General features: G+C 40.8%; 1 protein-coding gene across 2 annotated transcripts in view; it reads right to left on the minus strand.

The window, feature by feature from the left end:
* The window catches only part of LOC146975771 (chloride channel protein 2-like), a 169,569-nt gene extending 143,782 nt beyond the window's left edge, over nt 1-25,787 (minus strand). For both annotated transcript variants that reach the window (XM_085795010.1, XM_085795009.1), the window contains exon 1: nt 25,467-25,787. In XM_085795010.1, the coding sequence (XP_085651136.1) occupies nt 25,467-25,517 (51 nt within the window). In that variant the 5' untranslated portion in view covers nt 25,518-25,787. The remainder of the gene's footprint in view (nt 1-25,466) is intronic.
* Between the last annotated feature and the right edge of the window lie 1,326 nt (nt 25,788-27,113).

Consider the following 27,113-nt stretch of genomic DNA (forward strand, 5'->3'; position numbering starts at 1 on the left):
GGGAGGAAAAAAAAACTCAATCAAGAGTCCCAACAGCCCAGTCGGCATTTTACAACCAATACATCACACACACACACACACACACACACACACACACACACACACACACAAGCACTAATTACCTCTGCATAACAACAAAGTCATAAACACATGAGGGATTTAATGCAGTTGAACAAAAGCTACAGACTGTTTCCAGCTGCACACAGTCAAAAAAAACAAAAAAACAGACGACCTGACTCTCATACAAACACTCCTCCTCTCCATCACACACACACATACACGTGCACACAGACACACACACACACACAGGAGCAAGATTGAAAAGCTTCCTATCAGCTGTTTCGACTGTGTGCGTCTCACCTGGACGAGATGGAACAAAGACAGAGGAAAGACAATTTGAGACGCCTCCTACACTCTCATATCTGTCCTAACTCAGAGATTGGGAGGAACAGGACACACACACACACACACACACACACACACACACACACACACACAGAGAGACAGACACACACACACACACACACACACACACCAGGAATAGTCCTGGCTACGGGAGAGTGAGCACAGCCGTAGGTGCCACACTTATTTAAAAAAAAAAAAAAAATCACAAACACCCACCTGCAGTAAAAATAAAGCGCTGATATTTCTGCTACAGATTGAGACAGAGTGGAACAACGAGTACAGAGCAACAGAGCAGAACCGCGGACACGACGACTCCAATACACCGCTCGTATTAATAACTACCTTTAAAAACCTGTAGCAGCGGACACAATCTGGAACTTAAGTCCTGCAATAACTATGGACTCTTGCGATCGAGAAGCTGTAATATACAGTATATATATTCAGATAGACATCACTGTGAAAATAAAGTTGTGATTTTGACAGATAAAAGTCGTATGTTCACAAGATAATAAGACAAATTTATCTGTCAATGGAGCAGAAACCTAAGGTCAAAACGATCCTTCACATGTCAAATCCAGATTATCAACAACAAACTTCACAAAGTCAGAGAAGAAGTCGACACCACAAATAGACACTGCCTACAAAAAGGTCTGTTAATTAAAATATATATCAATATCGCATTAATATTTATCCCCTTTAAAAAAGTGACTGACCTAATTCAGCTGAGGTCCAGATAATTGAGCCAAATTATATTGATCATGACTTCATTTATAAAAAGCATTAAAAGGGGAAGACATCAAAGTTGGGTGAACAGTTTTTATAGGCAGGTTATATCTAGATTCAGAAATTACCTCCTGAAAAAACTCAAACTTAAAACGTTAAGAAAAAGTGATGTACTGTGTGTACTGCAGTATAAAAACCCTGCACATAAAACCAAACCCAGGTGAAAACACAACCTGCTGATGGATGTTTAAAAGTTTTATTTTGAGAATAAAACAAGCTGCTCTCACCGACTTTAAACAGAAACTAAAAACTCCACTGTTTTCTTATGATGATGTAATCTCACACTTTATATGACCCGTTTCATAATTTGTTTCACACTGTTTTATTGTTGTTCTTTTTACTTTTTATGCCTTATTCAGTATACTGAATGATCCCCATGTGTAATGATGTGCTATAATATAAATCTGCCTCTCCTCCACTCAGCAACAGCAACATCCTTTATAACTTTATTATAAAACATTTAGAATATTTAGCTATTTTGGCGAGTCATGTCCCTGTGAGGACATTATACTGGACTGTTTTAATATTACAGATATATTTTGATTATGTTGACAGATGTAAATAGAGATCACTGTACAGAAAATAATATTTCATATTTCTATTTATTCGTTTTTATATCACCTTTCATGTCTTATCACTTGTGAGTTTATTATTATTGTTAATAACTGATTGAAGATGAAGAAGTGTCACAACTTTATTACTTTATCTAATGGGACGGTTGTGTGTTAAAGATGAAAACACACTAAACTTTAATCCATTTTATCTATGTCTCTGTTGCACATCGATGTCAGTTGATCCGTCACTCTCTCTTCTCTCTTCCCTCCGTCACTTCACCTTTTCTTTCACTCGCACTCTTTTGTTAAGAGGCCTTTATCGTCTGTCACCCTTGGGTGGCATCAGGTGGCAGAGAAAGCTCAACCTGCACAATGGACCCCGTTCTCCCATGATGCACCAGCCCCCGTGTGAAAGTGAGAAAAGAGAGAGCGCCATGCTGCACGCCAACATGTCTGCTGCAGCACGGACGTCATCACTGACCGACTGACTGACGATCCCTCTCTGTCTCTTCCTCCCAGGAGAACAGGTGAGGAGAGGAGGATGAATGGATGAATGACTTCACTGTCAGGTGCTGAGGGAAACACACAGACTTCCTGTTCACACTATTGTCCCTGAACGCACCACAAAAGACTCACACTGCGACAACGGCATCGAACTGAGCTCGTCCACTCACACTACCTCATCCTCAGGGGCCACAATGGAAAACTATTATCGCTCTTATCATTATCAATCAGTTAAGTACTTTGTACATTTTGTCAATGAGACGTTTTCATCATTGATCCTATTATTATTATTTATTTGGTTTCTCTTTCCTTTTATCTGCATTTCTTTGTTTGTATAATATTTGTATGTATTTAATGAGATTTAATGAAAATACATCTGATACAGGATATAAATCCTCTACATCAGACTCAAAATAATGACAACATACAAAAAATAAACACAAATATACCATTAAAAACTTCAATAACCCATGCATAATATCACTTAAATACATAATACAACACATATGTATGTATAATCACAGTAAAGGTGATTCTCATTGTGATTCTCCTATTTATCAACAATAAATCATAATCTTTATATTTTTTCTTGACTTGTGGACAACAAGGAAAACCAACTTTAAAGGGATAGTTCACCCAAAATTCAAATTTCACTAATTTTCTACTCACCCTCATGTCGACTAAGGGTTGGGAGAAGTTTCAGAGTCATCTGTGCCTTCTCTGAGTTACAGGGAGGCTCCTGCATGTCCATATGACGGTAGCGAATGGGGCTCACTTTTCTTCATCCAAAAAGACACACCAAACCAAACACCATCCTCTTGTATTGAAGCCCCGACATGAGAATTGTTCCGAAAAAAATTAAATAAGTCTATATTTTAAGCTTGTTTGGAGCGGAAGCTCCCAGTGTCTCAGTTCACTGCTCTGCCTGTTTCAGTGCAAATCGCACACCCAGTTCACGGCTACCAGGGCTTCAATACAAGAAGGACATTACAGACGAGCACTATGGAGGTATTTGGATGTTTTTTGGTGTGTCTTTTTGGACGAAGAAAAGTGAGCCCCGTTTGCGACCGCCTTATGGAAATGCAGTGCTGCGCGGAGTCCCCCTGTAAGGCACGGAGGACTCTGAAACTTCTCCCAACTCTTAGTCGACATGAGGGTGAGCAGAAAATGAGTGAAATTTGAATTTTGGGTGAACTATCCCTTTAATTTTTTTTCACATCCAGGGCTGAAAAATCAAGTCAACACCGGAGCTGTAGTTCCTTTAACGACCACTAGAGTGAGTCTCCAGCAGTGAGACTCTCATGTTGAAATGTAAAATGTTACAGCAGAAATAAACATGTTTTCAGTTCTGGTACGTAAACAGTTTGGGTCTCTTTTCTCCTTCATGGCGTCTGTTTATAGAAATCACCTGTTTATATGTTTATTGAGGCTTCAAACTCTGCATAATTTAAGGGGCGTGCGTGGCCTCTCTGAGTGCAATCTGCACATTTATGGATTAATCAGGAGCTAAGGGGGCGGAGTCAGGCGCCGCCAAGATGGCGACTGTGGAGCAGCTCACTGAGCCGGTGTCATCCATCTTTATTTATAGTCTGTTCTTTATTTAAAAACATATTTTTTTTGTCTCCCGTTTTCTGAAAATAGCCAGAGCTTCTGTGTTTGCAAAGAATTAGATTATTTTGTCATTTTGGGATCTCAGTCGTCTCCAAAGTGCTTTAACGCAGAGAGTTTGGGGAGGGAGGGAAGGAGGGAGGGAGGGAGGGGAGATGTTGCTGGAAGATGCCGCAGATGCAGGAGCTGGTGAACAATACGAGGTTTCACACACACACAGACAGACACACACAGGCCCCTCCCATCAGGTGAAATAAACAGGCTGGAGACTCAGGCTTTCTGGGTTTAAGTGTTTGAATTATGCTCCGCCAGATAAAGCTGGATGTGAGATAAGAGAGGGTCTGGGAGTGAATGGGGGAGGCAGACCTGAGCGCCACACACACACACACACACACACACACACACACACACACACACACACACACACACACACACACACACACACACACACACACACACACACACACACACACACACACACACACACACACACACACACACACACACACACACACACACACACACACACACACACACAGGTTTGAATGCCAAATGTGTTCCCACCCTGCTGAACTCTTTGATTCTGATCCTCGGAGCTGCATCACACAAACTCTCTCAGCTCGTCCATGAGCGTTTGAGCCAGACGGGTCAGAGATGAACACGGATATCATTACTGCAGTGCATCTCACACACACACACACACACACACACACACACACACACACACACTCCATCAGTACGCTGCTCCGACCTGATGCTGATGTGGCTTTTTAATCAGGTTTAGCAAATCACAGCCACTTCGACATACACATGACAACTGAACATCGTTTGTCCAGATGAGTTTATCACCACGACAACAAGCTCATCTGAGGACGAGGATTCAAACTCGTTAAGGTATTATGACATATTCTCTGACATGCAACCTCCTCCCTCAGACTAATCTGAGCTTTAATCATCGTTTTGATCATTAATTAACATTTTTAAATGAGTTTAGCTCGACAGGCTTCAACACTGAGGATGGTACCTGTGCTGCACATCCTGGTTCGTTTGGTGCTGGTTTAACTAAAACTGATCAATAACAGATATCACAGATGTGTCACCATGTCCAGCTACTGTCACTGTGTCATTCACATTCACATTCACATTCAAATTCAAATTCAGCTCCATGTGCAACGAACTCAAAACTCTGCAACATCTGAGTCACACTGCTGCTTTATACCAACTGTATTGTAAATATCACCACTATTATTATCTTTATTCATATTTTTAATTACATATAATATCTAAATATTATTGGCTCTAGAACTTTGCCCTCTTATCTGTGTGGTTTCAGTTTATTGATTCATCATTTATTTACTTATTGAGGGCAATGAGTTTATAGCTGTGTGTCTCATTTTGAATTCCTTTCACTTTTACATGTACAGTTTAATTAAAGATATAGTTCACCCAAAATTCAAATTTCACTCATTATCCAGGGTTTCCCACAGCGCTTTCCTGTTAAGGCGGCCGCCTTAAAGGCTAGGGAGGCAGCTTTTTTTTGACAGTATTAGGCAAAAACTTACACACTAACCTTGGGGATAATGTAAATGAAGTGATGTGAAAAAAGATCAGACGTCTGCGTCTCCCCTAGGCTCTGTTTTCAGCCTGCAAAGAATCTACCCGTGACGGTTGATTTTGACCAATCACAGAGCAGCAGCCCTTATTCGTATTATTTGGACGTTTTAAAACGTAAGAAAGAGACGTTTTTTCTCTACTCGCTGCTCCGGCTGAGGGGATGAGAACCGTGTGGACTCAACTCAAAGCTTTTTTCTAGATTTCTGCCTCCCTTTCCTTTAACAGCAAAGAGCTGGCGCCTAAACTAACGTCTTAAAAAAAAAAAAAAAAAAAGTAGCGATATTCGCCGCCGCTGCCGCATTATCTACTCACCCTCATGTCGACTAAGGGTTTGGAGAAGTTTCAGAGTCCTCCGTGCCTTCTCTGAGTTACAGCGGGGCTCGGCGCAGCACTGCATGTCCATGAAGGTTGCGAACGGAGCTCACTTTTCTTCGTCCAAAAAGACACACCAAAAAACATCCAAATACCTCTATACTGCTCGTCTGTAATGTCCCTCTTGTATTGAAGCCCCAACATGAGAAACTGTTCCGAAAAAAATTAAATAAGTATATGTTTTAAGCTTGTTTGTAGCGGAAGCTCCCAGTGTTGCTCTGCCGGAATCTTGTGTGAGATTTGAACAGACACAGGCAAAGCAGTGAACTGCTTAAAACCTATACTTTCTCATGTTGGGGCTTCAATACAAGAGGGACGTTACAGACATGCACTATGGAGGTATTTGGATGTTTTTTGGTGTGTCTTTTTGGACGAAGAAAAGTGAGGCCCATTCGCAACCGTCATATGGCCATGCAGTTGCTGCACGGACCCCCCCCCCCCCCTGTAACTCAGAGAAGGCACGGAGGACTCTGAAACTTCTCCCAGCCCTTAGTCGACATGAGGGTGAGTAGATAATGAGTGACATTTGAATTTTGGGTGAACTATCCCTTTAAAAATTGAACATTTCCTTTATAAAAAACCCACAGAACACAGATACAGAAAAAACAACAAACTGAAATGCAACGACTGTCAAGTCCAATCCCAGGAGACGAAGCAGACGACACAACATACAGACACTCAGCCAAAGATCCTTCGTGAGGGAAGAGCCTCCACTCGGCTGCACAGAGCGCTGCGTCTTCTCACCTCTAATCACATCACATCAGTAATTTGCGCTCATCAAATTAACAGTTTCAAACCAGAACCTTCAGTAATTGGATCAAGTGGCTCGTAAATAATAAACTGAGCCAAATTAAGTTGTCCCACACAGCTGTTGTGTCAATGAGTCCCAGACATGTTTAATCAAAACCTGGGTAAATATCGAGACTGGGAATCAGCAGATTTGTCTCGGACTGCAGCCAAAAACATAAAAACAGACACACACACACACACACATGACCCGAGTCAAACTCTGGGACGAGACCTTGTTCTCATTCAAAAGCTGGAAACCGGTAAGAAAATATCAATCACCTACAGTAACAACAGGAAGAAACTGTGAGACGCGTTTGTTGCTTTGCGCAAAATTTGTCGATTTGAATTTATTTACTTTGTTGTAACAACGACTAATCAAATCTGTTTCACCATTTTTAACAAACACTAAACTTTTAAAGATCAGACGTCCTCATATAAAAATGTAAAATATGGGTTTTATTTAAAATACATGGGAGGAAAGTGGTAGAAAAGCTGAAAATGTGTCTCCATGTGCTGAACTCTGGAGGTCAACTTGAAGAAGAAGATGAATAAATAAAGAGAGAAAAAAGATGGATGTGAAAGAAGAAGAAAAGGAAGAGAGAGGGAGGAGGAGGAGGAGGAGAGAAGAGAAGAGGTTTATCTGTGAAATGAATGGATCGACTCCAAGAACCGACCAGTTAAAAATCCAGTCACACACTCGCCCCGCAACTGGGACCCAGTGGGCCGGTCCTCACACACACACACAGTGTGTTTAATGTGTATGTTAAACACTCGATGTTGCAACATCTCTGCATGTGTGTGTGTGTGTGTGTGTGAGAGAGAGAGTCCACATGCCTTTGGGTACAACCAATATGCCCAGGCCCTGCCATATTGTGTACGTAAGTGTGTGGGAAGACTAATCGTATGTTGTGGCGAGAGCGTAAAGGGGCGTTCAAAGGCATGCAGCCGTTCTCCCAGGGGAGAAAGAATGCTGCGGAATATGTGGAAAACAGAAAACAACAGAAACAGAGAGAAAAAGAAGTAATGGGGAAAAAAAAGACATTGGATTGTTTGGATTCTTCTTATAAATATAGATATAATGTCAATATAATAAAATAAGCTGTACTGAGCAACAAAATGTTGTTTTTTTTGTCTTGTTTTTTCTTTGTTTTGGCTTTTTGTGCATTAATTTGACTTATTTACTTTGGTTCCATACTGTACCTCATGTTTTTGTGTTCATTATTTGGTTTGTTTTAAATGAGACCTAATGTGTTCAGTTTGATCTGTGTTTATTCTACTGTTTATCTAATAACATGTTTTTGTTCTATGAATAAAAATAAATCATCTGTATTTGTACAGCGTTTTTCAAAACAGTGCCACAAAGTGCTGCACAACTATTAGCTGAACAACAAGATGTGAAAACACAAAGATAAAAACGAGCAGAATAAAAGAAAAAAAAGAGACGGTTTCTACTGATGCTGAAACACAAGGAGGATTCACGTCAACTCAGATGATGAAAACTGTACAAGTCCCACAAACAGGGTCTGTTCAGCGAATAAAGACAGAAGATGTGTGTGTGTGTGTGTGTGTGTGTGTGTGTGTGTGTGTGTGTGTGTGTGTGTGTGTGTGTGTGTGTGTTTATCGTTGGTTCATGTGTGTAATTGTGAAAGTGTGTGTGTTGGGGGGTCTTTTAGTTGAGCCGTTAAAGGAGGAGGCCAAGTTTCGAACTTAATCTGTCCTTTCTCTCCCTGCTGTCACATCACATTACACAATCCATCCATTCAACATACACACATTAGGTACAGACACACACACACAAACACACACACACTTGGCTGCATTGTAAAACATGGCGTCCGTGGTGGAAACCAGTGAAGTGGATCATCACTTCTGAGCATCTCCACTTTAAACACAGTGAGACATTAGAGTGTTTGCTTGATAATCGGTCAACGTGCCGTTCTGGAAAAGGACTCATTAGAAAGAAAAAAGAAAAAATAAACCCTGTTAATATAAAACCAACATCACAAGATTCATATCTTTCACTTTGTTCTCAAATATTTACAAATCCGTGCGAGCCAGCGAGCGAGTGGCTCTTAATCTGGAGCCAACAGCAGCAGCTGCTGCACGTCCTGTTCATCTGAAATAAAATCACAGACTGTGGAGTTTAAAAGACGCGTAACGACATCATCTGTGCGGTTCATAGATTCTTCTTTCTACTCTGGACTTTACAGAATATTACATTTACTCATTTGGCAGAACATTTAATTCAAAGCGACTCAGAGAGTGAAGTGACGTTAGTGTAGGAGGACGTTCTCCTATGTGGGCAATTAGGTTACTTTAAATGTTATTTATGTGAGTTTGTTGAGTACATGTATAAAACATGATGTGACAGAGATGTGCATTTTTTATTATGATGTACGTTTTGTGTTTGTGTGTCCAGAGACGGCAGATGGAAATTAGCAAATTGCTGAAACTTGGTGCAAAGTGTTGAATCTCACTGAGCCCCTGATAAATAAATAAACTCAACTTATCTTTCTCCTCTGGACCCGAGCCCGAATTAATTATTAAAAACCAGGCCCGACCCGACCCGATACCCGAAATATTATTATGCAAAAGTCACGTTATTTTCAATGACGACAAACAGCGGCAACGCAGCTTCTCCTGATGAGACGCGAGCCAGCTCTCTGTCCACACTGAATCCGTGCGTCTGTTGGAATGGAAGCACACATCAGCTGTGCGCTCGTCCGCTCGACATCAGACTGGAGACACAACTACCCAGTTAAAAGATGGGTGAATACTTGGTTACGTTTGTACCTAAACATAATGCAGGATTTTCTGTAACATTAAAAGACGGCGCCACAGTCCAGTCAAAAGCACGTAGAGGGTCCGGCGGCTCCTGTTACATTTTTCATGTAGGCTATTAAAACGAATAAACACACTCGGCATCCGAAGGAGGCGATGCGTAAACGGGAAGCAGAGCAGACCGTGGTAGTTTTCATTCACACACTCCCCGTTTGTTGCAATTTTAGAAAATATAATCCAGGAAAAAATAAATTACAAACATGGTCCAAAACAGCTCCATAACAGTCACTAACCCTCCGTCACACACACACCCCCACACACACCCACCCCCCTCTCTCTCTCCCTCTCTCCCTCTCCGTTATTTGAAATGAGAAGCGGTAGTGGAGGAGGAGGTAAGGCGGCTACCGCCCGTCCATCGTTTTAATTCACCAACTGAAAAACAGCCATCCATCATTTCATGAAGTATGCTTAATGAGCGCTCATGAGGAACGTCAACGTTTATCTCATCACAGTCCGTCGTGCAGCCCGACCCGACCCGAGCCCGAATAAATTCATTAAAAACTCGGCCCGGCCCGGCCCGTTACCCGGGCGGGCTGCCCGACCCGAGCGGGTACCCGGCCCGATTCCAGCCTCTAGTGCAGTGGGTTGTCCAACTCATCGGAAGGTAAATGGTTCGATCCCCCGGCTCATCCTGTCCGCATGTCGACATGTGACAAGATACCTAATCCCCAAAGGTTTTTATGATAAATCATCGCTGTGTGAACGCGTGTATGGTAAAAATAAGTGCTATATTAGGAAATATGTGTGAATGTGACTCATGTGAAGTGTTTTAAGTCGTCTTGTGATACATAAATGATGTTGATTGACCATGTCCTGAAATGAGCGAAGCTATGAGCTACTGGCGATGGCTTTGCACGGTACAAGTAAAACTCAACCGTGTTTGAACTACTGCATCCATTCAATCAGCACAAGCAGGTCGAGTAAAGAAGTGAATCGAAGGAGAGAAGTAACTGTTTGTGATTAAGATGAGACGCATCTTTAGTGACTTGATGGATATTGAGATGATGATGCTGATTTCAATATGTCTGGAGTCGGAGCTGAGCTGAGCACCTGGTTGAGCACGAAATGAAGTGAAATCTACACTACACTTGTGTAGAATGTGATACAATCTCTTCATCATAACGGAGCTCCTGGCCTTCAGCTCCTTTACATCCACTGTTTACATGATGAACAGGAGCAGTGATCAGCTTATCAGGGAGCTAAAGACAAGAGTGAAGGTGAAACAGGCAGGAGGCGAGATTGTGAGGCCCTCTGGTGTGTGCGTGTGTGGCAGAGGAGAAAGCAGCAGGAGAGGAGGTGAAGAGTTTAAAGGAAACACACAGCAGGTGAACTGCAGATAAAACCTCACATTTACATTAACTCAAAAAAAAAACACACACACACACAGTACTCATGCTGAATGAGCCGTGCTGTGATTGGTCAGTCTGGACCTCTGGCTTCATTAGCACCGCTTTAACTCGCGGCCTCATGACGAGGTGTGCAACATTAAGACAGAGCTCAGTCACACAGGAGGGATCTGCAGTGTGTGTCTAAATCACACCTGCATGAGTATGTGTGTGTGTGTGTGTGTGTGTGTGTGTGTGTGTGTGTGTAGCGTGCAGATCTGTGCAGCTCTGTAATTCCTGCTGATAACCAGTGTTTGGTGCATCAAAGCGCCTTCAATCTCGCCTCCCGATCTGTCAGCGCGGGGACCGCTGGGCCTCGGCTGCCAAATGCTGCACTGATCAACTCTATCAGCGGCTAAACGCTGCCAAGCGTCTGTTTAATTACACTCCATCAACGCTAAACTAACGGCAATTAGAGAGGCAGGCGGGAGGGGGGGGGGGCACTGTAACTCTGGGCTGACGAACTGAGGACAAAGCTGAAGATGAGCTTTGTACAGGATGCGATTTCACAGGAAAGATACGACACAGGGGAGGAGGGAGGGAGGATGTGATGTTTACAACTCCTTTTACCAATAATCAAACGGTTATCTGGGATTTAAATTGAATTTATAGACAGATAAAAGAGATACGGCAGGGTGGACTTTATTTATGACGTAGGACTGATTAGAGGCTCATAGTACAACTGTTTATAGATCAAAAAGTCTGGTTATAAAGCAGCAGGGTTTGGCTTCAGCCACAGAGACACTGACCAAAGTTAGAGGAAGAAAACTGAGTTATAACTGAAATGTCTCAAACATCCCATTAAAATACCTGCAAAACTACTTAATGTAAAGTACACTGTGTTCTGTGTATATATATTTTTAACAATGCTACTCAAAGCCTTTGTGCAATATAACAGGCTATACTTTTTTGTGTGTCAATTCTATAGTATTTCTATTATATAGACAGAAAAATATGCACATTATGTTGACAAACATCTTTACAAATATAAGTAGGCCACTTGTGTTATTTTTCTACTTGAGACTGTGATATGTTCTGTGCTGCAGTAAGAATTGAATTTCCCTAGTTTATCTTAAAACTAATGATATTAATATTGGCTTTAACTGCATCTTTGTGTTTTAACAGACCAAACTGATACAGTAAACATTATAAAAACAAATAGGGAGCTTGGGGAATAACACAATAAGCCACTCCATCGTCTGAATGAATCATGAACCAACACATTAATGCTGCGTTTGAGACCAGTCTGAACTCAGATCTTTCCGACCTCCTACTTGAAAAAGTCCAATCGAACACCACCTCAAGTTGGAGCTCCCACTCAACGAAGTCGGAGAAAAGAATCTACCCCGACTTCTCCGGGAATCAGAATAAAATACATTAAAACGTTCATTTTGTATTGTTTTTGTTCGCTTTGCATTCAAAGTGCTTCATGTAAGGCGTAAAAATATTACAACGTTGGGGTAGCTCGCTGGTTAGCAAGCAAATTTAAGTACAAGAAAATCCATGACATGAATAGAACAGTTGCTTTCTCCACATCTGGAAACAGATGTTAGTGAGAAAAGGAATTAAGTTTTGTACAAAACTTGAATCTTTTCTTCTAAACCGATACACTGTGTGTGTCCCAAGAGAAAGTTTTGTAATAAAAAGGTGTGAATTTCTCTGAATCAGTGTTAATCATAGATTCTGGTTTCAGGAGGAGGTTTTTATCAGCAGAGATGTGACATCGGGGTCACTCACAGCATTTTCCCTGATGAATAAGATCTGATGGTGTCACAATAACGTCGACCTCCTGACACTCCCCCGTGTGAGCCGAGAGCCGCCGGTGACTAATCAAAGTGGACGCTCAACAATGTGCTGATGACACCGTACGGATGCATAGGCAATGAGGCAGCGAGCCACGACCAGGAAGCTCAGGGAGAGGAGGCGACTGAGAGCCGGACCACAGCAGAGGTCGTCGCCCTGTCAGACCGCATACAGTACAGCATCATGACGGTGACGAAGCCAGTGGAGGAGGAAGGATAAGCCCCACACCATGTCCTCTTTTCTGCAGCTGTGACAAACATCTGCATGAGTAATAGTCAGCTCAGAGAGGTTATTCCTGCAGCCGCCCACAACACACAGCAACTAGACCCCATGTACAAGATGTTAAATATTTTACACCCGTGAGGCTGATTCTAATATGTTTGGACTGCATGAACGACTTTGATGTGTCTGGTATTTATTTCTGTTTTAGCTACAACTTAATCCATTTGGTTTTTCTCATATGATTTTCCTTATTTAGTTTTCAGAAAATGTGTTGATGTGTGTAATAATAGAAGATATTAGACCTTACTTAGGGATTTTCACCTTTTAGTCGTTACTGACTATTTTATTGACATTTCTGTTGAAAAATATCAAAAACTCAGAAAAATGCCAATCAATCTCAATTGGAGCTAAAAGTGATTCATTTCTCTGTAAATGGCCCAAACCCACAGTTTTTTGTTATGCAAGACAAACAAAATAGGTGCCTCTTTAAGTCAGCTCTTTTTTTTTGTCTAAAAGATTAAAGAGTTTCCCAGAATCTAGGGTGACGTCTTCAAATAACGTCTTGTGTCCAACAAATGGTCCCAAACCAAAATAATATTCACTTGATGGTGATTTAAAAGAAAAAGAGAGAAACAAAAGCTCCACACATCGAAGTGTAATTTGTGCCTCGTGAATGGCTTTAAAGTAATTAACCAATCATCATAACTGCTCATTGATTTTCTGCCCTTCAGCTAATCAATTACTGGACTAATCACTTCAGCATTTCCATACCACATGAATCCCAAGGATTCACACAGATTTGTATTTAACAAAATGCAACTAAGGCTCTAAAATAAAAGCATGAGTAAACTATATCTGTTTATATTAAAGCTCCATACAGTATAAAGGTAGATGTATAGCTCCTTCAAAATAAAGGTAGATGTTTGTATTAAAGCTCCTTCAAAATAAAGGTAGATGTTTGTGTTAAAACTCCATAAGGTATAAAGGTAGATGTTTGTATTAAAGCTCCATACAGTATAAAGGTAGATGTTTGTGTTAAAGCTCCATACAGTATAAAGGTAGATGTCCACGTGTAGTGTGATTATAAAGCAGCTCTAGGTTCTATATTAATACTGTGAAAGTATCAAAGCCTCAGTCCACAGAGAAATGCACAAAGCCTGTATTCAGAAACTGAGCCTTAAAACCAGCCGTCAGGACTTCCTGTCACTTTGTGATGTCACAACGAAGTAGTCACCTAAAGCCCCGCCCCCTCACCACCTGGACCCACCATGCAACAACATGCAAGATTTGGTTTCTCTGAGTGTTTTATTCTGAAATCTGCTCATTTTTTCATTGAATAAAACAATCAGCCAATAGAAGAGAGGCTCTTGTCTAATTGTCTCTCCAGAGAGAAGCTGAGAGAGGAGATGGAAAACTACATTGAGAATTTTTTTTTAGATCTTGAAATTTGTCTTCTTACAGTTCAACACTCAAATAAAAACACAGAAGGAGAAGAAGAAAATATGGAGCTTTAATTAATAATCACTTTGATTTGATTGAGTCTGAGATGAGACTGAGATTGAGTCGTGCACTAAGACTGAGCTCTCTTCTCTCTCTTCTGTCTAAATAACATGACATAAGACAGAAATTAAAAATGCAGGAGATCATCGTATCAGTGTTATGACCCATTAGGATGGAGCAAAATGAAGGATGGTAAAGCCTCGGGGCCCTTTCTACTCAGCCCACAGTTATCGATCTCCTCTCAAGGAAAGTGCATAAGTATCCTTGTTAAAAGCAGAGGAAGGAAGACAAAGGCACACACACGTACATACTGTACACACACACACAGCTTTGTGAACAATTAGGCAGTCGCTCAGTGAGTTTTAAAAAGTACAGAGGAAACTTTGGTCGTTCTTACATTCTGGATCTTTTTCACGACACAGTTGATCCATCAACAAGACCGACTTTTATCAAAAAAACTGGTGTTTCAGGTCAAAGCAGATCTAGACGTGGAAAATCTCAATGCAAACACACACACACACACACAACTGATAGTCAGGTGAACATCCACTGATGTGTCAACTGTGCATTAATCGCGGCTCCAAGGTGACTCAGCTCCAACTCAGTCCAGACGGTTTGAGTTACTGTACACACGAGGTATCAACACTTTCCTTTATTTGAGAGTTTTGTCCTTTAATTTGTTTTAGTGTGAGAACCAGAGTAAATGTGTATGTGTATGTGTATGCATATTAAGCATTTTTTCCTCTATTCTTTATCTCTTGAACTTGTTGATTGTGTTTTTGAAATTCCCTTTATCTTTTGAAAACACTTGATAAATTAAATCGTCATATTATTGCTGTTCTATTATCTAAAAATAATACATCTGTGAACAGATCCCAGTGTAGGTTTGATCTTAAAATAAAAAGTATGAATGTTATTTGAATATCAGATGAATGAATTATGGAACTTTATTCACCATTTACTTAGATTATGATATTTAACAACTACTTGCTTTTGTTCATTTCGTACTATTTCGTACTGATCCCATTAAAGTTTGACTTGTATTTTTCCTGAGAGACAAGACTTAGGGCAAAATGAATGAAACTGTTAAACTTCTGCGATCCAACTTTCAGACAAAGCAGCGGAGTAATTAAAAAACCTCTCAGGTAAAACTTAAAATGAGTGCATTCAAGAACTTCCTGCTTAAGAATAATACAACCTCACATTCAGCAACGTGATGTGAGTTGGACGGGATGGATGAAAACACAAGAACAGGGGCGTTGTATAGCTCATATACAGATGCCACAGTTCTCGCTGCAGTGTCATTCACCCCACTCTCTGTCTCACCATTTCTATCTCAACTGTCCAGTCAATTAAAGGCAATTAATAAATACTTAAGACAAGAATATTCATTTTAGTTTTAAAAGGTTGCGTTTACACCTGTCGACGTTTCTGAGCCAAGTTTCTGACTTCCAACAATCACAGTGGTTGAATATGAAGAGTGACTGGCACAAAAATATAGAGTTTAAGTCACTGTTCATGAGTTTTGTCTGATTTTATGTTCCCCTCCTTTGATTTGTTCCTTTTTATATCTAAATAAAAAGGAGAAGCTGAGGAATGGGCAGAGGAACCTCTGCCCATGTTAATGTTGGAAATAAGAGGAAAATATAATAGCAGCGATTTAGACTTCTTCTCCTTCTTCTTTTTCTTGGACCTTTTTTGTGTGTGTGTGGAGGAATGCGTCAGAATGAAAAGTCAGAGCTGAGATGAAACAGTCGACACTTGTTTTCTGCTCTCACATGCTGCACATGTTATTGGATTTTCAAAATAAGATTTTCACTGTCGTTGATTCATCTGTTTATCAAATAAGAAACAAAATGTTTTAGTTGAGCCTGACTCTGTGTCATTAAGTCGTTAGTGGGACATCAAACAAAATAATAGAAGAAATCACACAAGCACTTCAAAAAGATTGATTTACGGTCTTATTAATAAACTAATATCTGATTGTTCCTGTGACTCCTAGATTAAACACGGCTGGATTTTGTTATTGTTGCTGAACAAACCACTTGTTTTCTCACCGCCCGGCTCTACCAGGTCACTAAACCACCACTTGTTCTGATCCACGTCACCGTCCACATGATCACGGACACTTTGCCAAAAATCCCTGAGTTTCCAGGAGCTGCAGGAGGAGGTCGTGACCTCGCCTCTGTCCTCCTGCATCTTAATGTCACAACTTCAATCTCTAACAGACGACTGGGTCTTAAAAGGACCTGGATTTGTCGAATTTACACTTTTAATTTCTCTTATTTCTCCTTATATCTAATTGCATTAGCTGTTCTGCTTTTGTTTTAGGAGCTGCAGCCGATCCCTGTCGACGACAGATGAGGAGGTGGAGGACATCCTGCGCTGAGACACTGAGAGACAAACTACCATTAATTGGTCATCAATTAACCCTAATATTACATATGTAACTGGGCTGTGACAGGAAACCACAACACCAGGTGGAAACGCCCACGCAGGAACCAGGAGAACATGGAGACAGTGGTTACCACACCGGCCTTTTAATTCCTCAAATTTCCTTCATGAGCTCAGTTTGGAGTTGGTTTCTAATATTCAACATGTGGGAAACTTGTGGGAAAGCAGCAACATTGACTTTTATCTTTAACTAAATTGAAAATTGTACCTTCAAAATAAAAGTTGCAAATCTGTTCATTTTGTTTGTAAAAGAAACAAAATTGATATTCGAGATCTCGACTGAAAATCTCCAAACTCTACTAGCTCCAAGGTTTTAATCAAAATACAGAACATGAAGAATCCAAATTTCCTTTTTTTAAATCACAATTTTATCATTAATTTTATTTTTTAATTCAAAATAATCTTAAATCAACCTCGTCCTTTTTAACGCTGATGTTGCCTCAAGATATTCTGAGCAACTCCAACAGTTAATGGTTAAAACTCATCTCCAGCTTTAACCACTTTTAAGTTTGTATTAACCAACATCCACTGCTATAACATGTTGCAGCTAATTAAAATTAGCCGACAATAGCGACCTGTTCCAGACGGTGTCACGGGGCTGAATCAAACTTAAGTAACAAACAATATGACGACTCAGTCCAGATAAACCAGCTCCAACACAAACAACACAACATCTTCTCATTTGTTATCTTCGATTTGGAGAAAAATCATGCTTAAACTTGAATTTTTTACACCACTTTATGGACGAAACACATCATTAAATAACCAACACCACAAACGGCACTCAAATAAGTGGAAGTCGATGGAATTTTAAGGTAAAGCTGAAAAAAAAATGTGGAAAGCTTTGGTAAATCTTAAACAATAACTCAACTGTGTTTAGTTGTACAGTTGATTTCTGACATAATGAGATTAACCTGAAGCCTTAATGTACTTGTGTTGTTGTTTACTTTACTTTAAACCCTGTATCCACCTTGAGTAGCAGCCTAATCTAATCTAATCTAATCTAATCTAATCTAATCAGGACGGTTACCACTTAACTTAACATCCACTGGCCTGGGGTCAGTTTTCCATCTATTCTCCACTAATCCATGTTCATTAAGGAAGAAGAAATAATTGCATAGTGCTAATCAACACATCTGTTCATCTACTGGCCCTTCCCGCTCGTTCCCTGGTTCCCTCTCACTCATTAATCATCTACACGATCGGGCTGCCCCGATCAATGCATCTAAGAACAAAAACACACCACAACTCATTCCACCTTTGGTTTCCACCTTAACACACACACACACGTCGTCCGTCTTGTCGAGTGTGTGCCAAATCCACTTTTTTAACAAACAGCTCCTCATTAAGAGGCTTCACTCTTTTGCCTTTGTGCAAACGTTTGCGTTTGATCCGTCCACACCTCGAGGAAATCCATCACAGCCGTTTGTGCAGAGAGCAAATAAAAGGTGGAAAAGTTCATTTAGCAAAAGAAGAAGAAAAAACGATTTAATCTTTTGTAACAGAGAGAGAGAGAGAAAAAAAAACCATTGGAGGCTTTTGATGCTCAGTCCATTCACGACTTCACCCTGGACAAGTGTTATGCAAATACTCTTTTGTCCGCACGCTCAAAAAGCAGGAGGTCAAGGAGCTGTTGACCTGTGTTGCAAAAGATTAAAAAACACACACACACACACACACACACATGCAAGAGAAAAGACTTTGGCAGCAAGGCGTGATGAAGTGATAGAGAGATGGATAGATAGAGAAACAGAGGAGTGGAGAGCTTAAGTGTAAGGAGAAATTTCCACTATGGCTGCGAGGGAGCCGACATCAAACGGCCGAGGCCACAGCTACATAAAGCCTAATTACCACAGCGAGGCAAATAACACAGGGTTACAAATTACCCCGTGTCACTGCAAGACAGATGGCCACAACATACACACACCCACACACTCACATACACACAAGAGGCGAACACAAATTATTACGACTCCATACTTCTGCTGCAGAGTTTTTCCTCCACGTTGCTTTGTTCAAAACCCAGAATGAACTACAGTAGGAGTCCTGCTGAGACTGATATTACATTTACTTTACATTAAACAGCCAGATCCAACTCTGCTGAGGCTAAAGCCAAAGTTTTATATCACAGTAAGTGAGTTAAGGGTGAACAGACGTCATGTAGACACGTGCAACTCTGCATCTGTCTTATAAAACATGAAATTAAAGGCCTCATACAGAATAAAGATGTTTGTATTAAAGCTCCATACAGTATAAAGGTAGATGTTTGTGTTAAAGCTCCATACAGTATAAAGGTAGATGTTTGTGTTAAAGCTCCATACAGTATAAAGGTAGATGTTTGTGTTAAAGCTCCATACGGTATAAAGGTAGATGTCCATGTGTAGTGTGATTATAAAGCAGCTCTAGGTTCTATATTAATACTGTGAAAGTATCAAAGCCTCAGTCCACAGAGAAATGCACACAGCCTGTATTCAGAAACTGTCTGAGCCTTAAAACCAGCCGTCAGGACTTCCTGTCACTTTGTGATGTCACAACGAAGCCCCGCCTCCTCACCACCTGGACCCACCATCCATCCAACACTTTGTAGGATTTTAGTTTCTCTGAGTGTTTTATTCTAAAATCTGCTCTATTGTTATTGGATCACTTTAGAAAACAGTCCGCCAATCAAAAGAGAAGCTCAGAGCTGCCTCCTCTCTTCTGATTGGCTGAGCTCCGGAGAGATGCACCAAATTTATCTCTTTATGAATCAACACTGGCCCCTTTGATGTTTTTTTTTACAGCTTCTATGTACGTGTCAGAGTGGAGAACGGCCATAAACCAATTAAAATCGCACATTATCTTTTCACTGTGTGTCACCTTACGCAACACCTTCACACACGCAGACGCACACACACACACTCTGGATACCTGGTCATGGGCCTCCACACACACCTTGTCACTTTACACGCACACACACCATTACCCAGCACATTCATATTATCGGGTAATAACAATAACAAGCCATCAAATGCAGCCGGCGAGACAAGAAGAGGAGGCGTGACAATCGCCGTCCGGCCAGCAGCGACGAGATGAGGACGGACATAAACCGCAACGAACCAAGACGCCCGAGGGTGGGGATGAGTCGGGCATCACGGGCGCAATGACGCGAGCAGGAGGCAGTGACACTGAAGTGAACCGTCCTCTGTTTCCACATTATTGTATGATGAGTTCAATGACAAGAAGGGGCCGTTGTGATTGTTGCTGTCGATATTTCCTCAGCGAGGCGTCTCAGTGTCGCTGTCTGTGATCTTTTCCTCACAAGATATTTTAGATTGTTTCAGTTTAGTGTCTCTGTCTGATGCTGCTCTAATTATATCTATATACAGCAGACGCATGTGTGGGAGTTAGCTACGTTAGCTTCATCAGCTAAATGAGGCTAACGACATGTACGAAGAACACAAATAAGAAGCCAAAAAATAAAGAAGTCTTGAAGTATGACTCTTGTATTAAGGGAAGAAAGCTGAATATCAATTCACTTAAAAACTTTTAATGCATGATATTGTTCATAATAAAAATTACAGCTGAACCCATTATCAATTAATCCACCTGACATGAATCTGAAACACTTTTGATAATCAATTAATCCCTTTTGAGTAATTTAGTCATTTTCAAAGAAGAAAAAGTCCAAAAAAGTCTAGTTTCATATGTTTTTTTCTTGGTCTTCTATAGCTGTGAAATCTAATTTCTGTTGGTTTTTGATGGTTGGATGGACAAAATAAGCTAAATTAATTTGCCACTTGTAGTTTTTGGTCAATATTTACTAATATCCAATGTGGATTTATATCCACATAGTCTACACTATCTAATATCAAGTAAAATTGTAAATCATATCATATTGAGTGATATTTGACCTGGATCTAAAAAATTAGATTAAATCTTGGATATTGCTTAGGCCTAGTGCTTGTCACAGGCTAATTTCCCACTTTCTCCCAACATTTTGCTAATGAAACAAGAAAATTCTTTGTTAAAGTTAATCAAAAATTTAAAAAAGCAGCCCTGGTCCAGAAACAATACACCAAAGGTGTCAGTCTGGAAAATGTCCTTTGTTTTTTAAACTCTTGTCCACAGGTTGTAACAAACATTTTTTGTTTCTTTACTTTGTAAACTGCTCTGGATCTGTTAAACTGGTGTCCTGTCCCTTTAAAGCTTCACGTCGCCTCGCTCCATGTCGCACTTGGACTCGTTGTGATTATCAAGTTAATTATTACAGATATGGACAAAGAGCTGAGGATCAAATAAAAGACACTGTCAACACTGTTTAACTAAAGGCACTGGTCCCATATGTCTTTGCTACATCAAACAAGCATTAAAACATGTGACGGTGGTCCAGTGGGTCACATGGACCAACCGACCGGGGTTCGAGTCCTGGTGCTAATCCAACAACATCTAAATCCAGGGGAGGGTTTGTAGTTGGAGGAAACTCTCGGGACTCGAACACACGTCGTAAACACATAGTTATTAATTAAGACGGGACAACAAACGCCCCTGTCATTGTTCATAGTCGTAAATCTCAGCCTTTAACTTGTGATTATGAAACAACTGACGCCAACTAATAAAACGTTACCTTTGATAACAACAAGGCTCTTTTATCATTTAATGACATAATAAATACCACGGGTCACGACTGGAAAAATACAAAAACAAAGGCAAACCCAGGGCCATGGTCACGTTTACTTTCATGTTCACGTCAAAATAAAAGCTCAGTTTGCTTAAAAGATATTGAATTTCAACTTATCTTTAGATTATTGGTTCACAGATAAAAATAAAAAAGAACCTTCAGGACAATGACAATCTCATAGTAAAGTATGATTCAAGACCTTTTACCTCATGGGTTTCCATTGATAATGATTGTTACTAATGGTGAGTCGTCACTGATAGTGACTTTCTCTTTTTGTCAAAGACACAACTGAACAAACCGATGATATGCAAAAAAAAGACATATTGCAATGTTTGATTTTTTTGCAGACTTTCAAAGAAAAACTGATGAAGATGTCAAATGAACAAACATGTTCTCTCACGTTCCATACATCTTATCCAATACATCCATTTATGTTCTGTTGTGTTTACATTTGATTTTCACTTAATTGTTGTAAAAACAAAAAAAGGTAATCTTGGATACTGCACGTGACCTATTGCAATTTTGATCAGATTTTGATTAGTTACTAATCCTCATTAGTATGTTTAGATAACAGCTGTAGTTTGTTGTTACTCTGGGCTCAGTGAGAGACGGCTCTCAAAGCCGTGAAACTCTGATTTCACAATTAATTCATTCTTTCGTTGATCACATGACACTAAAATCCTGGACAAAATTTACTAACTTGTGAATATTTGTGTAACCTTCAACTTTTACAGATTTCATAATGTATCTGCATATCTCCGATCACTTTGCATAAATAAACTAAGAATAATTGTTTCCATCAGATAATTGTTGCATAATATGCAAAAAACAATACATTGCTGATGATGCTGAATGGTCATTTCTGCTTCATTTTCACTTAACAAAAGATAAAATTGAAACTTGAACATTTCTTGGGTCTTGTACCAAACAAACCTGTCTCTTAACATTGTCTCAAGATGATGATTCATTGATGAGGGCGTCTCTATAGTAACACAACACTAATGGTGTTCACAATACACAACAATGTTCAAAATGCATCAGAAAAACTACATCTCCTGTGATTTGGATACGACTCTTTACCATATTAAGACTTCGATCCCACATTAGTGATTTATAAACAATCAAGTGTCATTCAACTCCAATTACAAATGCAGTCAAACCATTTTTTTAATAATCCAACCAGCCGTGCATCCAGCATCTCTCCGCTGTAACTGACAATATGTTGAAGCTGGTTTAATTTGCAAGTGCTCCTTCTGCCTGGCTCCAGCACAGGCAGCCTTTCAGCCGCTCTCACAGCCAAGCTACACTGGCCTCTTTGAGCATCCACTGCCCACAACAAACCCACACAACCACCGCGACTGCCAGCACCACACAAAGACACCATGTTACTACAACCCACGGTGAGGAGCTGAGGGAGGGGGCACGGAGCAAGCTCATTTATGCTAAAAGAGGTTATTCTCACACTCTGGTTATTTTTATTTGATTGTATTTAGATGTTTTAATGCTCATGTAACAATCGTCCACATGCAGCAGCAGCAGCAGCAGCAGCAGATCTGGGATCAGCAGGAGGAGGAGGAGGAAGGTTGTGCCTGGACTCTTTCTCTTTGCAGAGCACGAGACCCCGCACAGGGTGACAGAGCGTCCAGCGCTGAATCAGCGGGTCGCACGTTGTGTAATCTCTCGCACAAACACACACACACACACACAGATTAACAGTGCACAGAGAGGTGGGAGGGGGTGAGGAGGGTGAGGAGGGGAGGGGGGGTTCCTTTACAAAGAAAGTTTTTCAAGAAAAAGGAAACAGAGGCCTAAAGAAGTGTTACAGTTGTGGCTCTTCTTAATTTAAAGCCTCGCTGCCACTGAATGGGTCCAGTCGGCCTATAAAACTACTCTCTTCAAATAGCAGACTCTTTAGGCCTGACAGAGGTTTTGTCAGTCACAAACACACAAACACACACACAGACACACACACACACACAATGAGTACAGAGAGTCCCAGTCCTAACCCCACCCTGACTCCTTCTGAGGGGCACAATGTAAACCCACGCTCCTCCAAGTGGGATCCAGGAGCCTCAGGGAGTCGTTCAGCAGGAGGAGGAGGAGGAGGAAGTGTAATTTCTCTAAATTATATCTCACTGTACCAAAACAATTCTACGGTGGCCCAGAGGAGTCAAACCACTGCAGCTTAGGAAAACACAAGCACAAGACACAAACATCCAGAAACTTGACAACACAACACATGTGTGCTCCAGAAAATCTCAGCAAAAAGTGTTTCTGGGGACACTAAAAGGTGACGGACCAGGCTGAAGGGCGCTTTGTGCAGCTGTGATGTTTGAAAATAAGGTTTATTAAAAAAAATCAATATTGAATAATTTACATATTTTTCCAAATATGCACTGTTAGCTTAGCATTACTCTTTAGCCGGGTCTGTCACTTTATTGCGTCCCCTGAAACAGGTTCTGCAGCACGTGTATCGTCAAATTTCAAGATCTTTGAGTCTTTGCATGTGTTTTCTGAAGTTCAGGTGCTTTTTGAGCCTCCAGGGCCACCATACAGAGTAATCAGTTCTAATGGAGATGCTAAAGACAGAAACACCCCAACGTGGACGTCCATGGGCCCAGATCAGCACCAGGTTCAAGATCCCTCTGCTCTGTGTGTGAACTCCTCTGTCTCCTGATTGGTTCACAGACCGACTTCGTGTCCTGGTTATCTCTGCTATAAAGGAAACGACCTTAGACAGTGGTTATGAGCCGAGCGGAGGCTTATGAAGTCTGACCTCAAATTCAAATCACTGTTCACACTCTCCTGCTTAAAGGCACCTGCACCACATAGCTACACCTGTCGGGTGCATGTCACCACCACCACGGCGCATCATGCATAGGACAGTAGACTCTCCATGTGCTTTTCCCAGCACAACAATGAATCGATGCATTGTTAGTTGATGTCAATGCAGCCCACACAAACTTTAAGTTCCTGATTTAGCATGCCAGCCAGCTGGTGTGGAGATAACATCACCCTCCTGCATGAATTACTGTAGCTGCACACAGCAAAGACTTCTGGACAAATCATCATGGCTCTGCACTGACAGAATTTTCATGCAAAAAAACCTATTAAAAGTCATAATTAATTGGCTTTTTGACAAAATATACATATTGCAAAAACATCACTGCAGGCTTTTTTTGCAAATCACTAGGAGGCTGTTGTAAATTCAGCTTATCAATAAAGCACCAAGCAGCACTTGAAGTCAACTTTTACAACCCTCACGCTGCTCCTACCGCCCGGTAGAGCTGATGACTGCAAAATAACTTCCCTCCTTCATTAAATAATTCATAAACTGCACATTTTTTACAATTCAAAACAGACTAAAAGTCGTTCAGGACAGTTCACGCCTCTTTCTTTAGTGTGACTTTTTTTTTTGCAGTGGAGTTTGGACACAACCTGGAGAGGACTAGACTAGACTACCTGTTTGGGGAGGTGAGGGGAGGGGGGAGTCAGCCAAATCCAGATGTTATGACAGCCTGTACAGTTGTTAAACTACCACATAAACAACATTCAGCCCCGTGCTGCTGCTCAGTTTCCTTAAGTTCCCAAAGTAAAAAGGGGAAATCAGAGTTAAAACCACACGCAGCTGCTTCCACTCGGCCACTTTTCACGCGAGTGGACAGGAGGCCAGACTCCGTTTAGAAACATAGAAACTCATGCATAACTTGCTTTCTCCAAAACACACACACACTCAAGTGAGATATAACGCATCACACTTACACACTCTTTAATTCGGCTCACACATTTCACAAATACAAGAGTGTGTTTTTGCATAATTTCCACTTTTGGCCCCACGCTCCCCGTTGTATGAAGCAGCCAGGCGGCGGTAAAGTGACAGTTTTTGCCGGTGCGGTCCGGTCCGGTTTTGTCACGGAGGCACCGTGCCGCCGTCAGTGGACAAAGTTCAGAGCAGCGACAACAAGTCAAACTTACCAGAGTCTGTTCATACTGCAGCGCCCGCTGGTCCGAGCCGTCCCCCGCCATGGCTGCGCTCTGCTCCGGCTCCGGCTCCGGCTCCGCTCCGCGTCTGATCTGAACACCCGGCGGCCGCCTGGTGAACGCTTTCTTCGGCTTTGGGAAGTGAGAGGGAGCCCGACGTGTCTGTGCGTGTGTGGTTTGATCTGGAGTGTTGAATGGTGATTAAATCATTGGACTGAGTTTGTTTTTTTTAATTTGTTAAGTTCCTGTGCTGGAGTTCACAAAGGAAACTCCAACTAAACTGTGCGTCCCGGTTACTGTAAGTTCCTTCATTTTATAGCCTCAAGTCTCCCAGTCAGATCCACCACACTGCGAGGCGGGACTTAGGTGGTTTCAGCTGGAATCGACCCTCCCATCTGGAGCTGGCTGTCAATCAAAGTCAGGAGGAACTACTCTCCAACTCAGTTACTTCACATCTTGACCTCCCGTGTGTTTGTTTGCTGTATTTCTCCACGGTTTGGACATATAGGCTAAATAATAATAATAATAAAAATACTCATTACGCATTACTCAGAATAAAAATCAATAGATGAAGTCAGTGAGGTGTAGTCCAGGTGTATTAATCCTCCACTGCACTGGATGTTGATGATTAACTACTTATAACTTTATTTATGAGAGCAAATAATTTAATGGTTGATAGGCTATTGATGTTTATATGTATGAGAAACTTATTTTAGCTTCACATTATGATACCCGTTGGCCGTAAAGAAAGCAAATACATAGCTTTAACTATCTGTATGTTTATGTAGGCTAAATAAAGTTTTTATTTGCACCCGTATTTCTCTCTCAGACAATAAAAATAGTGATGATGATAGTTATGAGAAAAGTTGAAAAGTTGTGTTTTATTATTGCAAATTATTTAATGGATGATATATTACCGGTGTTAGTGCTAATGTATGGACTAAAAAGTACATAAAAATATTGACTTATTTTGAAAGGAACCTTCTAACCTGATCATTACAATGGTAATGCATATGCAAATGCATATTTTACAAGGCTGACCATACTGATTAGTTTATTTTACAACATTTAATCAGTTTCAGCATAATGTTGTCACAATTATTTAAGGAATATATATTATTGTTGTGTATTTCAATCATACCATCATAAAACTCTCAAATATTGGCATCAGTTGGCTCAGAGTCCAGTATAGACCTCAACTTCTTGTGTTGTGTCACCAACATTCAAATGAAACACCTGAGACACACTAAAACTTTGTTTTGTAGCGCCTCTAGTGGACAAACCCTCCACAGGAGTCCACACACCTCACCTCACAGATACTTTTATTCAGAACTAAAGTCAGATATGATGATGTAGTAACACAATCAAACGTCTGGAGTGAGGTAAAGAATTTTAAAGTCTGAGATAAAAAAAAACAAAAAACACCCAATATATATAAATATATAAATATCATGCATTACTCTCAGATATCCAGACGTTAACTCCTCTCCTCTGTTTTCTCTGCTCAGGTCCAAACTGAGCTATGATTTAATTTCAGCTTCGGGACATTTGATACTGAGAAACTGAAGTGTTTGATGTTCTTTTGCAGTGATGTGAAACAAACACAGGGAACCTATTCATAGCTGTCAGCGGGGAGTTCGA

This window comes from Trachurus japonicus, chromosome 13 (assembly GCF_045865225.1).
Source record: "Trachurus japonicus isolate A0001 chromosome 13, Traja_1.0".
Taxonomy (NCBI): Eukaryota; Metazoa; Chordata; class Actinopteri; order Carangiformes; family Carangidae; genus Trachurus; species Trachurus japonicus.